A 14,928-nucleotide genomic window follows, 5' to 3' on the forward strand; every position below is an offset into this window, starting at 1 on the left:
TCAGCTGGCTGTTGATAACAGGGGAATATGTGCAACACTCCTGGAAAATAATGCCCCACCTCTCTTTGACAACAGAAAATCTGGTGCTAGTTGATCTTAAATGGCCACAGTATGGATTGCCAGCATTTCAACAGTAATGTCATTGATGGCCTGGCTTGTGCCATGTAGCACTAAGGCTGTGTTAGTAACCTATTTCCCCAGTAGCGCTGAGGCCATGTTAATGCTTTCATGAACCAGTCTGGCAGGTTCCCAGACAGGAACACTACAGTCCAGAAACACAGTCTCCATAGTCCTTCAATGGCAGCCCCACACATAAGGATGTAGAGAGAGTTTGGAGATGGTACATCTATGGTACTACGTAGGCCAGATAACATCATCTCCTCCATGGCTTAGCATCACCCAAATATCCCATTTTAGAAAGGTTAACACTGACAGCCAGTGATAGGCCTGCTGGCTATTCCCAGTAAGTACCATTAGTGGGATTCAGAGTGTCACCGGTAGTATAGACATAGCATGTACTGCACTGCTAACTAGTCTAGTCTCATCCCTTGTTGGTTACAGTAACGTACTTCACCACTAGCCCCATGAAGCAGTTTCAGAGAAGGATGATTATGCAATGATTGTAAATAGTTTGATACCAACTCTCTGAACTGTTGCATCGGCAAGAGTCATTCCTGTGGACAGGGTAGTCTTAGGCTCCCTTTGTAGTTCTAATACTGCTATCAAAGTAAAACACAGACTCAAATTCTCCGTGATTTAGGAGTATAAACACATTGGCAATCCACCTTCTGAATGTATAGACCCTCTCTAGAGCACACCCAACGTAACCTGACTGGTTAGTGCAAGACACATATTCATAACTAAGGTGAAGAAAGGTAGTAGGAGTATTAATGTAGTGAGATACTTCTGCATTTAGGCAGAAAATGGATGTCCAGATTAACCAAAATGTATAATGCATGGTGATTGCTCAAGGTGGCAAATAGGAAAGATCAAGAGTTCAGTCCATCAGTCCTTATCATCAGTTCTACTGGCCACCTGTTCCCTAGAACAATGGCATCGCTGTCTTAACGTGTTTTCCTTGTACGTTTAAAGCAGTATATGTGGTCAGCAGCACTTGGAATGGACCTTCCCAGCAGGACTCCAGGCAGTTCTTTCAGCGGTAGGCTCCCTCCAGCACCCAATCTCCTGGCGGGTAGGTCTGATACTCTGCAGCCAGAATGAGCTTCTGGGCTTCAGGCACCTGTTGATGGGAACTTTTAGGACAACTTACAGAACAGCACCGGAATTGACTCTGGACTCCAGAATGCCCTGAATTATAATAGCATTGTACTACCTGCTGTGCTACCATGGTGTGATGTGCACACTCCACATCTTCTTTTGAAAGAAGATTCTTTTATTAATCTTCTTTTGTAAGTCCAAGGAGTGTTGTGTGTTACAGGGATCATTGAAGTGTTGAATTGATTTATGAGGGTATGCTGAACACTGTGTTGATAGGCTCAGGATGCATGTGAAGAAAAACTGTGTGGAGACAAAAAAATCAAAGGAGTTGTTTTCTCATGGGGTGTTCCACGTCTGGGAAATTTGTAGTTATTCGGTGTCCTTCCCAGTTTCATTGGACTTTGTCCAGAACGGAAATAGCGATCAGTGCCTGGGATTCATGAGTGAGTTGGAATTCCGATTTCCCCCAACAACAGCAACAATCAAGAGGAGACTTAGAATCGTGAGCCCTAAAATCTTTTTGAAAATCTATGTGACTTGCTACATAGTATTTTGTGTGGTTTATTTGTGCTTTCTATTTTACAATAATAAATTAATCTTAAATTACTTGTGCAATTATTATCACATCTCCTGGACACTCAAAATGTTGGCTCTGATCAACCCAGCCTGCTACATAAACGAGGTAAGAAATTCTGGAGCCCAAGGTATTTGCTTCATCTTTAGTCACAGCTGAAGTTCCAAAAGACTGGACTGGGGTTAATGTATTGTCATTTAAAAAGGCTAGCAAAAGCAAAGCATGGAACTATAGGCCAATGAGTCTGATATCAGTGGTGGATAAGTTACTGGATGGAATTCTGAAAGATAGGATCTACCAACATTTGAATAGACAAGGTCTAAATTGAAATAGTTAGCATGGCTTTGTCCATGGGAAATCATGTCCGATGAATCCCAATGGTAGGAATCAGAGGGTGATGGTGGAAAGTTGGTTCTTGGACTGGAGGCCCATGAATAGAGGTGTGTTATAAGGATCGGTGCTGGGACCTTTGTTGCCTGTGGTTATTAAGGTTGTAAACAATTCTAAAATTGGTGGTATTGTAGACTGTGAGAAAAGTTAGGGGATCTTGATCAGTTAGGTAAGTGGGCTGAAGAATAGCAAATGGCTTTCAATCTAGGACTATGTGAGATGTTGCGTTTTGGATTAGTTGGACAGGGTAGGTCTTAAACAATTAACAGTTGGGCCCTGGGGAACAGGGGAACCTAGGCTAACAGGTGCAAAATTTACTGAAATGTCATCACAGGTAAACTGAGTGGCTTTCGTGACACATTGGCTTTCATCAACCTGTGCACTGACTATAAGAGATAGCATATTATGTTGCAGTTGTACAAGACTGATGAGGGTGCACTTGGAGTGTTGTATTCAGTTCTGGTCACTCTTTTATAGGAAAGAATTCAGCAAGTTGTAAAGAGTACAATGAAAACTTACGAGAATTTTGCCAGGACTCACTGGCCTGAGTTATAAAGAGAGGTTGGGCAGGCCAGAACTTCATTCCTTGGAACATAGGAAACTGACTTACTTCCCTTAGCTCCCTGTGGAGTTCATCAATGCTTTTGCAATCCATTGCATTACTGTACGGGAAAGTGGTCTACACAGCTTCGCCAGTGCCCTGTTGTCTGGCCTTACCCATTTCCACCTCTCTGCCGGGCATGTAGGGCTGGACTTTGAGAGGCATGGGCAACTAAGGGGCGAGCTTATTCAGGTGCATAAAATCAAAAGCGGTACAGAGAGGGTGAATGCATGCTGTCTTTTTCCCCAGAGTAGGAGAACCAGAAACAAGAGGGCATAGGTTTAAGACGAGAGATCAAAGATTTAAAAGGGTTCTGAGGAACTCCTTTATCACAAGGAGGGCAATGGGTATATGAGACCAGCTGCCTGAGAAAGTAGTTGAGTTGGGTACATCAATGACATTAAGAGACATTTAGTTACTTAACTGCAAACACAAATTAGCAGAAGAGCATGAAGTGGAACATGCTCCACAGCTGGTGGGTGCTTTGTGGCAAACAATAGAACCTATCATGCCATAAACCTGTCAGATAAACACTATTGACATCCACCCTCAAGAGCTGGCCAGGTTAGACTCATCCATTATTTTAGGACGTTAATCCCAGTCCTTTCACTTTGGAAAGGTGTTACTCCTGGGGGAGAAACGAGTAGGGATCCTCAAAATGACCTGCTCCTTAGTTTTCAGGTGCAATATTAGCAACCCAATAATGGCCTTCACTATTCTGACACATGAGTTTTATTTTATTCCACGCTTACTTAATTAAGTTTTGCAGCTTTATGGTCAGACTTGAATTTGTACTCCAGATGTTACTTCCCTTTACTTCGAGAGAAGAACCATGCAGAATCTATCTAAATTTTTGCTCAAAATCCACTGTGCAAGAAGCAAAGTTATAACTCTCCATCACTCCTTTCTTCCTTGTTTTACAGCGGTTGGCACCCAGCTTAATGGTGCATTACTGCCACCTTCTGCTCCAGAGTGTGGACCAGATGAGACTTACATTCTAAATCCCTTCACCCATTCACACACACACACATACCCTAATCTACACTTTATCCTTTCTTCTTTGGCCATCCTAAATGCCCTATCCATCATATCCTATTAAAAAAAAACCCTGAATCCCTTAAGAAAGCTAAAAGTACCCTGACCTGTGTTCTCTCACCCATGCCCAGTAACCGTTCTAATGCGAATCCTTGCAACCCCAATTCCCTTAGATTAATTCTCATCATCTCTGTCTGTATCCCATACTTCCTGCAACTCAGAATGACATATTCTACTGACTCCTCTTCCTGACATTCCTCACACAATCCTGTCTGGTGTTTCCCTATCATTTTCAGTGTTTTGTTTACTGCACAGTGCCCCAGCCTTAACCGCGTCCACACAGTTTCCTCTCTTCCGTATCCACTGCATCCCTAGTACCTGTATCACTCTTCTGTATTTGATATAAATGCCTCCCTTTCCCCTCTCTGTCCCATCTTTCTTGCCACATTTGGTTTATTTTTCCCAAATTATACACTTCGCCTCTGCTTTGCTAATACTAATGTGCATTTCTATATTTCCTTTCTTTAACGCCCCCTTTGCCAACTCATCCACCCTCACATTCCCCTTCACCCCTACATGAGCTGGAAGAAACCCATAGAAATTTAACCTGACCTCCCTGATTTGCAGCTCTTGCGACTGACTGAAGGATTTCATAAAGTACATCTCGTCGGCTGTTGAGTGAACACTCCATCACTCCGACACGCACTCTTTTATCCGGAATGACGTCCCGGTCCTGGTCAATCAGACATCATGTCTCACACTCGGATTGGTCAATCAGACATCATGTCTCACACTCGGATTGGTCAATCAGACATCATGTCTCACACTCGGATTGGTCAATAAGGCATCACGTCACACACTCGGATTGGTCAATCAGACATCATGTCTCACACTCGGATTGGTCAATAAGGCATCACGTCCCACACTCGGATTGGTCAATCAGACATCATGTCTCACACTCGGATTGGTCAATAAGGCATCACGTCCCACACTCGGATTGGTCAATCAGACATCATGTCTCACACTCGGATTGGTCAATAAGGCATCACGTCCCACACTCGGATTGGTCAATCAGACATCATGTCTCACACTCGGATTGGTCAATAAGGCATCACGTCCCACACTCGGATTGGTCAATCAGACATCACGCCCCACATTCGGATTGGTCCCTGTACTTGTCATACAGGACTCAGCGCTGCACGCTCTGATTGGTCGCAGTCCTGGTCACTCAAGGCGCTTCCTCGGCAATCTGAAAATGGAAGGGATTGGGGTGGCTGGGGAGTTGGAGGAGCTCACTGGAGCTCAGGTTATAGCAGATGCTTTGAGAGAACAGGTGAGTGATATTAGTAGCATTAAATTTATTCACCGACATGAAGATGAAAGCCGTGAAACCATTGCAATATTTTAACAGTGCCACTTTGTAACTATGATTAGTAGTTACAAGAGCCTTCGACTCTTCGACCAGACTCACTACCAGACCCACATGTACCTTTCCCACCCACCTGGCTTCACCTTCTAGCCACCCTACTTCCCCTTTCTCCACCTTTTTCTTCCGGCATCTTCCCCCTCCCTTTCCAGTCCTGAAGAAGGGTCTCGGCCCGGAACGTTGACTTTATTTCCATAGATGCTGGCTGACTTGCTGAGTTACTCGAGCATTTTGTGTGTGTTGCTTTGGATTTCCAGCATCTGCAGAATTTCTCCTGCTTATGATCCACTCACTGGCGGGTCCACTCACCAAGCAGGTCAAGCAGCATCTGTTAGGGGCAAGGAGAATTATGATATGCTGATGCAGGATTTCCACCCGAAAGGTCAATAATTTCTTTCGCACTTTCCCCTTTCCACGGATGCTTCTTGAGTCTCTGAGTTCCTCCAGCATTTTGTTTGGAATAGCCAATCTGTGGTATACTATACTTCTGTAGTTTATTCATCAATGCTTTTAGTTGATGTGTTTTAACTTAAAATCACTTACCTTTTCATGCTTAGACTTTTTTGCTCTTTAAATTTTTTACCATTTTGTATCTTAATATCTCAAATTATCACACATTCCTCTTATTAAAACTAATTCTGCTAAATGGTGTTCTCTTGAGGACATTACAATCCTCCCTATTTTTGTGTACCCAAATATTTGGATAGCGAGCCTTTTTTTTTAATCTGGAGCCTGATCTTGTTTTGAAGTTATCAGCAGGACTGACTCCAATAATGACTCCTGGAACCTAAGCCATATGTATTATCGGATGATTATTAAGCAAGATCAATTGTGCCAAGTATGAGGCAATAACCCTGTGAGTCTAGTCTTATCAGCCTGCCACAGGATTGGGAAAAATGATATTCCACTGTTGATGAGCTACCATCATCACTGGACTCTTATTGTTTGTCATTTTCTGGCTTCATTATTCTGGAAGAACCAGCTGTCCAAATTTTCCTAAATGTTTCTTTCATGGTCAGAGTCTGGAACACAGGAAATAATGAAGAAATATTGCAACAACAGAAATGCTCAGTGCCTCTCAGACCGCGGGGGGTGGGGGGGTGGTGGTATGAGAACACCTATCACTGATCGACCCAAAGATTCATCATAAATTCAGATAGAAAGAGTCTGAAATGAAAATATTGTGCAGCATCCGCAGAGAGAAGAAGCAAAGTTAACATTTTTGATGAAATTATAGAATTGGAAAGAAAACTAAAATGAGAAAAGCGGGTAATGGGCAAGAAGAAATGCATGAACATTCCGAATGATAGAAGTGATGGCAAAATGGGCTGGCAATAAAAGACATATTCAGAACAGAGCAACACCGTGGTGCAGTCAGCCTCCGCTTCAGTGACCTGGATCCAATCAATCCTGACCTCTGCTATTGTCAGTGTGGTGTTTGCATGTTCTCCCCGTAACCATGTGAGTTTCCTCCAAGTATTCAGTTTCCTTCCACAACCCAAGAATACAAAGGTTGGTAATGTAATTGACCTCTGTAAATCCCCCCTTCGAGGGATGTGATGATGTGGTCTGTACGGGTGGCTCAGTGCAGCTCATGACACGTGACATCATAAACTGATATGATCAAGAAGCTGAATCTGGGGAGAGTTTGATCAGAATTGGGGAGGGGAAAGTAAAGTGGGTGAGCATAGGATTATATACATTAATAAGCAGTGCAAAAAAAAAAAAAAAGTGGTGAGTTAGTTTTCATGGGTTCAATGTCCATTTGGAAACAGATGGCAGAGGGAAAGAAGCTGATCCTGAATCATTGAGGCTTCTGTACCTCCTTCCTGATGGTAGCAATGAGAAGGTGGCATGTCCTGAGTGATGGGGGTCCTTGATGATGGACACCGCCTTTTTGAGGCACTGCTCCTTAAAGATGTTCTGAATGCTACAGAGGCTGTTGTCCGTGATGAAGCTGACTATTTTTACACTCTGCAGCTTACTTTGATCTTGTACAGTAGCCTCATCCCCCCCATATCAGACAGTGATGCAATCAGTTAGAATGCTCTCCACGCTACACCTCAAAAGTACATTCAATGTCAGAGAAATGTATACAATATACATCCTGAAATCCTTTCTCCTTGCAAACATCCACAAAAACAGAGGAGTGCTGCAAGGTATGAATGACAGTTAAATGTTAGAACCCCAAAGCCCCCCCATCCATAAGTAGCAGCAAACCAATGACCCCCACTCCCCACCAGCAAAAAAAAGCATCAGCGCCCCCCGACCAAGCACTCAAGTGTGCAGCAAAGCATCGATAAAGACACAGACCTGTAGTACCCCAAAGACTACTCGTTCACCCGATAATTTGACAGGCTCTCTCGCTCTCTCCCTAATAAGGGAAAAAGAGGTGTCCCCGTTTCACAGCAAACGGGGGGGGGGGGAAACATAACAAAATTTATGGTGATTTATGGTGTTAAAAGTCTGTTGTGTCACTTCACTTGAAGGAGACTAGTGTTGAAATTGCAGGGGCCCTGGAGGTTATCTTTAAAATGTCAGTATCTACGGGTGAGGTGCCGGAGGATTGGCGGATAGCTCATGTTGTTCCGTTGTTTAAAAAAGGCTCTAAAGGTAATCCGGGAAATTATAGGCCGGTAAATTTGACGTCGCTAGTAGGTAAATTATTGGAAGGAGTACAAAGAGATAGGATCTACAAGTAGTTGGATAGACAGGGACTTATTAGGGAAGAGTCAATATGGCTTTGTGCATAGTAGGTCATGTTTAACAAATCTATTAGAGTTTTTTGAGGAGGTTACCAGGAAAGTGGATGAAGGGAAGGCAGTGTATGTTGTCTGCATGTATGTTGTCAAAGGCCTTTGACAAGGTCCCGCATGGGAGTTTGGTTAGGAAGATTCAGTAGTTAGGTATTCATGGTGAGGTAGTAAATTGGATTAGACATTAGCTCAAAGGGAGAAGTCAGAGAGTGGTGGTGGAGGATTGCTTCTCTGAGTGGAGGCCTGTGACTAGTGGTGTGCCACAGGGATCAGTGCTGGGTCCATTGTTATTTGTCATCTATATCAATGATCTGGATGATAATGTGGTAAATTGGATCAGCAAATTTGCTGATAATACAAAGATTGGAGGTGTAGTGGACAGTGAGGAAGGTTTTCAAAGCTTGCAGAGGGATTTGGACCAGCTGGAAAAATGGGCTGACAAATGGCAGATGGAGTTTAATACAGCCAAGTGTGAGGTATTGCACTTTGGAAGGACAAATCAAGGCAGAACATACAAAGTAAATGGCAGGGCACTGAGGAGTGCAGTGGAACAGAAGGATCTGGGAATACAGATACAAAATTCCCTATAAGTGGCATCACAGGTAGATAGGGTCGTAAAGAGAGCTTTTGGCACATTGGCCTTTATAAATCGAAGTATTGAGTATAAGAGTTGGGATGTTATGGTGAGGTTGTATAAGGCATTGATGAGGCCGAATTTGGAATATTGTGTGCAGTTTTGGTCATCGAATTACAGGAAGGATATTAATAAGGTTGAAAGAGTGCAGAGAAGGTTTACAAGGATGTTGCTGGGACTTGAGAAACTGAGTTACAGAGAAAGATTGAATAGGTTAGGAGTTTATTCCCTGGTGTGTAGAAGAATGAGGGGAGACTTGATAGAGGTATATACAATTATGACGGGTATAGATAGAGTGAATGCAAGCAGGCATTTTCCACCGAGGCTAGGGGAGAAATAAACCAGAGGACATGGGTTAAGGGTGAAGGGGCAAAAGTTTAAAAGGAACCTGAGGGGGGGCTTCTTCACACAGAGAGTGGTGGGAGTGTGGAATGAGCTGCCAGTTGAAGTGGTGAATGCAGGCTCACTTTTAACATGTAAGAAAAACTTGAATAAGTACATGGATGAGAGGTGTGTGGAGGAATATGGTCCAGGTGCAGGTCAGTGGGACTTGGCAGAAAAATGGTTCGGCATAGCCAAGAAGGCCTGTTTCTGTGCTGTAATGTTCTATGGTTTTTCCGAGCTCTGGGCACACAGCCAACAGCCAGCTTGTGCTTTTGATCTTCCGTGTTCTTCCACAACATATCAGACGGCAGTATCGACCCCAAGTCCACCCGCCTCCAGAGCCACGAAATCCTGGAACCCTGAAGGTACGCTAATCTTCTAGGACACATTCTTAAGATGCAAGCAAAGGAGTCACCGTTAGGCACCATTGTCATCCTAAGCTTCACCTATTGTTTGTACCATGTAGAATGCTTGAGATGGAACTAAATTGAGAGGTGATCAAAGCCTGTGATCATATTCATGAACTGAATAAAAATGTAGCACAAAGTGATCAAAATCAGGTTTATTATCACCGGCATGTGACATGAAATTTAACTTAGCAGCAGCAGTTCAATGCAATACATAATCTAGCAGAGAAAAAATATTAATAATAAATAAACAAATCAAATCAAATATTGAATAGATTAAAAATGCACAATAACAGAAATACTGTATATTTTTTGAAAAGTGAGGTAGTGTCCAAAGATTCAATGACCATTTAGGAATTGGATGGCAGAGGGGAAGAAGCTGTTCCTGAATTGCTGAGTGTGTGTCTTCAGGCTTCTGGACCTCCTACCTGATGGTAAAAGTGAGAAAAGGGCATGCCCTGGGTGCTGGAGGTCCTTAATAATGGACGCTGCCTTTCTGAGACACTGCTCCCTAAAGATATCCTGGGTACTTTGAAGGCTAGTGCCGAGGATGGAGCTGACTCGTGTGACTCACCTCTCCACTGATAAGCAGTGAAAAGAGACATACAACACAGAATCGGGCCTTTGGCCCAACACATGCATGATGAGTAAAATGCCTATCTAAGCTAATCCCAGTTCCCCACATTTTACCTATATTCAGCTAAACTATGCCTATTCATGTACCTGTCCAAATTTCTTTTAAATGTTGATGTTGTACCAGCCTCAGCTACTTCCTCCACCCTGTACCACCCTGTGCACAAAAAAGTTGTCCGTCCTTATTAAATCTTTCCCTTCTTACTGTAAATCCATGCCTTCTTAAATTCTGATATCCGAAGCCAGGGAGAGACTGCATGCATTCATCCTATCTGCACCCTCATGTTTTTATACGCCTCTAAAAGATCACCCCTTGCTCCGCTATTTGTCAAGGGATAACACCCTAGCCTGCAAACACTTCCTATAATCCCGTTTCTCGAGAATGGGCAACATCATCATCAATTTTTCCTGCACTCTTGCCAACTTAATGCCATCTTTCCTATTGTTGGAACTCACACGACATTCAGGCACCGGTGGACTTGAATATGATCACCAATGCTCTACTTGACATTGAATAAAGGCACAAAGTTTGCAGTCAGTTTGGAAGGAAGAGAGAGGGAATTGGTGATGGGGACTGAAGAAAATAGCTTTGACTCATTCTGATGTTTTACTGAATTTTGCTTATCCTGGATATCAGAAATACAGTCGGCCCTCCTTATTCGTGGGGGATTGGTTCCGGGGCCCCCCTGTGGATACCAAAATTCACGGATGCTCAAATCCCTTATTTAACAACTATCAGTGTGGTGGTCTTTAGGACCCAGCGGAACCCTGGACTTTATTTAACATGTCTCTGTGCAGTGGACATTAGGACCTGGTGGCGCAGCTCTGAACCTGCGGTGTTTCTGTTCATGAAAATAATCACGATTGCGATTGAAAATAAGGTGGAAGTAATAAAGTGATCGGAAAGTGGTGAAACACCATCGGTCATTGGAAAAGCGTTAGGCTACAATCGGTCAACGATCGGAACAATTTTAATGGAGAATGTGAAAGGCCCTACCCCAATGAAAGCTACAATTATTACTAAGCTACGCAGTGGTTAAATTATTGAAATACATATGTTTAAGTATTTTATATGCATGGAAAGATAAAATATGTACTATATACTAAGAAAAACGTTTGACTCTAAATAATACCAGATGTACCCATTCCGACTTCAAATCCGACTTAAAGACAAACTCAGGCATGGAACTCATTCATAACCTGGGGACTGCCTGTACTTTTAAGTCATTTCTAGATTACTTATAATACCTAATACAATGTAAATGCTATGTAAATAGTTGTTATACAGTATTGTTTAGGGAATAATGACAAGAAAAAAATAGTCTATACATACTCAAGCAATGAGTGCTGGAGAGAGAACTTCCGGGTTTTCCTGATCCGCGGTTGGTTGAATCCGCGGATAAGGAGGGCCGACTGTATAGTAGAATAATTTGGAGAAAGTGGAGGAGTCAGGAAATATAACAGTGAGTAAGTTGGCTGTCAGAAGTGAAGCCATGGAATGGAAGGTGACACTGAAAATGGAGGGAGCACACCTAGGACAAGTAGGAGGGACTAAGGAGAGATAATTGGAGGCAACAGTGATCAAGGGACGAGAAGTCATCACTCATTGATTCACTGTTTATGATCAGGTAGATAAAAATGATAAAAATATAAATAAAACAGCATGATGCATGTTTATTAATCCGGTTTATGGTGGAGAGGATTGAGAAAAAGATATTTCAAAAGCTATGGCTGCTTGAGAAGGACAATTAGGGATAAATTATATTTGCTGTAATTATATCAGAAGTCATGAGCGACTTTGATCAGTTTTTTGATGAATTGATACTGGCTTTATACACATGGTTTTAAAACAAAGGATACTAGAATAACGCTATCAAGAGCCCTGAAATAAATTTAAGGTACAACCCATGAGAGAAACAGTGCATAATGAGAACTATTGGGTCTACTACAAGCACTGTACTTCTAAAGCTGGCCTATTTGACCATGGCATCACTGATGGCATTTTTAAAACAAACTTTCCAACCTCATTAAATTATGTGATATTTATTGTTTTGATTATCCATAGCTTTAATATGCGATCTAAAGAGTATATTTTTCTTAAATTCAGACTGTTTATTGACATTCGGTAAACATTACGTCAGTTTTTTTCTCTTTGTAGGGTATTCAATACATGTTTGGTGTTGTTGGTATCCCAGTGATTGAAATTGCTATGGCAGCCCAAGCTGTTGGAATGAAGTACATTGGAATGAGAAATGAACAAGCTGTAAGTAAAACAGTTAATTTTATGTTGTTCCTTAACACAGAATTCCTAAAGCAAAGGCCTGGGATGCTTCACTGGCTCTTTATTTTCATGTCCAAACAGGCTTGTTATGCAGCTTCTGTGGTGGGATATTTAACAGGAAGGTTAGTCTCTCTGTGGTTGACTTTTAATTTCATGGATTTGCTGCATTGTAGTATGTGTTTATATGTGATTCTGCTATGTAAAAGTGATTGTAACTAATCTTTCTGTTTCAGACCAGGAGTTTGCCTTGCAGTCTCTGGGCCAGGTCTTATTCATGCTCTGGGAGGAATGGCAAATGCAAACATGAACTGCTGGTAACTTCACCAAATTATTGTATTTGCATATTTCAGTTTGTTCTGTGAAAAATACTCCTGCATAAGATGGAAAGTTAGCTGATAAACAGTAACTTTTATGGACTCTGTGTCTTTAATTGGTATTATGATTATTTTTAATGGTCTTGTACAGGTCAGAGAATGAACCTGAGTTTATCCTGGTCTGTATAATTCAACTTCACATTGAATATTATGTTAACAAATAAGCATTCATGAGGAAGAAAGGATAGGGATGTTTTTGTAATTTTGTTTTTTTTTGGTGTTGTTCAAATGAACCTGAAACATGAAACTTTTCTGATTTTTCTTTGTCTCAGCCAGAGGAGGCAGGTGTTCCTTCAACAGGAATGTTCTGGTTGAGCAAGGATGAGGGGGAGGAGATGGTGAAGTCATGTATTGACTGGTGGAATAAGAAGAGTTGAATTTATACAAGACTAATACAAATCATAAACAAGAGAAAATCTGCAGATGCTGGGAATCCAAGCAACACATGAAATGCTGGAGGAACTCAGCAGGCCAGGCAGCATCTAAGGAAAAGACATTTTGGGCTCAAACCCTTCGGCAGGACTGGAGAAAAAAAAAATTCTTTGGTCCTTTAACGTTAGTCATAGAAACCAAGACAAGAACATTTGATCCATTGTGCCTACACTAGCTCTTTGACTCTTATCAAATTTGTCTCTTTCCCAATTGACTTTAAATGCACAATCATCATTGCACAAGTAGTGTTTACTATTGGGATTTTTATTATTTTGTGACATTGATCAATATGAACTCTTGGTGCTTTTACCCTGCTGATGAAATGTAATAGATCTAATCTGAACTGGAATTGATGTAGAGTCACAGGTGAAAAGATGGTAGCTCACTGCTATCTGTCCAAACCTACCACTCCCTGCATAATCAGTACTGTAACAGTATACATTTTGACCTGGAATGAATATAAGTTCACCTTTGGGGTTTGGTGTTTTCAATGCAGAATTACTTCATTTGATGGCTGTGGACTGTTTGTCTGTCTGCCTGTACCGTCGTTAATGTGCAGCAGCACAACTGACTACAGTACACAAAGTTTTGAAAAAAATATGATGATGTGGAATAGTATTGCATGTCATTTGTGGGGAAGGGATGAAAAGGAAATAGTTGATGTTTTGGATCAAGACTGTGCATCAGGTCTGAGTCCCGATGCAGTATTCCAAATGTCGATAATTCCTTTGCTCCCACTGAGCTTGCTCGACTCACCGAGTACCTCCAGTAGATTGTTTGCTCCAGATTCCAGCATCTGTGTTTCCAAGGAGAAATTAATGTGCATTTTATACATTTAAGCTTTTCAGTTTGAATAATTTGTTTAGTTTTGCAGTTAACACTATTAAATCTGCCTTGCATCTCAAAGACAATTGAATTTTATGGATACGGCTATTGTGAACCACACCTGCTTTACTTAAAAAATATTGGTTACCTTTGCTGAATTACATGGCCTCCAGAGTGATTTTAAGCATCACATCATCAGAGAAAGGATGAATTAATATTTTTAGGTGTTTACTTTATATTGAACCTGATTCTGATGATGGGACTTCACCTATATTGTTACCCTTTCGAATGTTGGCAGGCCTTTTGAAAAAATTCTGTCTAATATTTTTACAAAAGGCAAAGTGCAGAAATGACATAGATTGCTGATTATTTGAGGAGGGACTGACAAGGCTTTAATCCTGGTGTAGCCACAAGTCTCATTAATTCAGGTTAAGAGCAGTTGTTCTACACATTAGCCTTCATTGTATGTATGAATTTTCCATACTCTAATCACTAACTAGAAAATAGTTTGTCAGCTTTTATGCATTTCAAGACTTGTACATATTTTAATATGAAAAAATTGCCTGAGAAATTGAGGTGACAAAATTAATTCATGTCAGCTAAAACTGTTAAATAGTAGTTCTTTTGAAGATGTAACCCTTTGGCATGAGTGAAATTTGAAACATTTTTATTCAGTGGAATTTAATTATTTTCAGGCCTGTTATTGTCATAGCAGGATCATCTGATACAAATCAGGAAACGATGGGTGCTTTTCAGGAGTTTTCACAGGTTTGTGAAATTTGTCAACTCTTTAGAATTATGATTACTTTACCCTTGCTTAGTTTGGGATGTTTGAAGTCACTGTCAATATCACTGCTTGTGCATCTGAATTCATTGCATTGTATGATAAAATATTTCAATGACTGGTTTATTATTTTTTCCACTACCCTGAATTTCACTTTTTTCCAGTTTTAAGATA

At 41.4% G+C, this 14,928-nt stretch overlaps 1 protein-coding gene and 1 long non-coding RNA gene across 6 annotated transcripts in view; one reads left to right on the plus strand and one right to left on the minus strand.

Annotated features, from left to right (window-relative positions):
* Positions 1-4,570, minus strand: part of LOC132395567 (uncharacterized) — a 12,341-nt gene extending 7,771 nt beyond the window's left edge. Inside the window, exon 1 of the long non-coding RNA XR_009512671.1 lies at positions 4,431-4,570. This is a non-coding gene — a long non-coding RNA (uncharacterized LOC132395567). The remainder of the gene's footprint in view (positions 1-4,430) is intronic.
* A 456-nt stretch (positions 4,571-5,026) lies between these two features.
* hacl1 (2-hydroxyacyl-CoA lyase 1) overlaps positions 5,027-14,928 on the plus strand; it is a 113,144-nt gene continuing 103,242 nt past the window's right edge. For 3 of the 5 annotated variants that reach the window (XR_009512674.1, XM_059972364.1, XM_059972365.1), the window contains exons 1-5: positions 5,047-9,383; positions 12,217-12,321; positions 12,421-12,461; positions 12,573-12,653; positions 14,666-14,738. Coding sequence is in view for 4 of the 5 variants with exons in the window: in XM_059972364.1 (XP_059828347.1) it covers positions 9,243-9,383; positions 12,217-12,321; positions 12,421-12,461; positions 12,573-12,653; positions 14,666-14,738 (441 nt within the window). In the remaining variant the exon portion in view is untranslated. Of the gene's footprint in view, positions 9,384-12,216; positions 12,322-12,420; positions 12,462-12,572; positions 12,654-14,665; positions 14,739-14,928 lie in introns of all 5 variants that reach the window. The other 2 variants (XM_059972366.1, XM_059972367.1) reach the window with 2 other exon arrangements.

This window comes from Hypanus sabinus, chromosome 6, assembly GCF_030144855.1.
Source record: "Hypanus sabinus isolate sHypSab1 chromosome 6, sHypSab1.hap1, whole genome shotgun sequence".
NCBI classification, from domain to species: domain Eukaryota; kingdom Metazoa; phylum Chordata; class Chondrichthyes; order Myliobatiformes; family Dasyatidae; genus Hypanus; species Hypanus sabinus.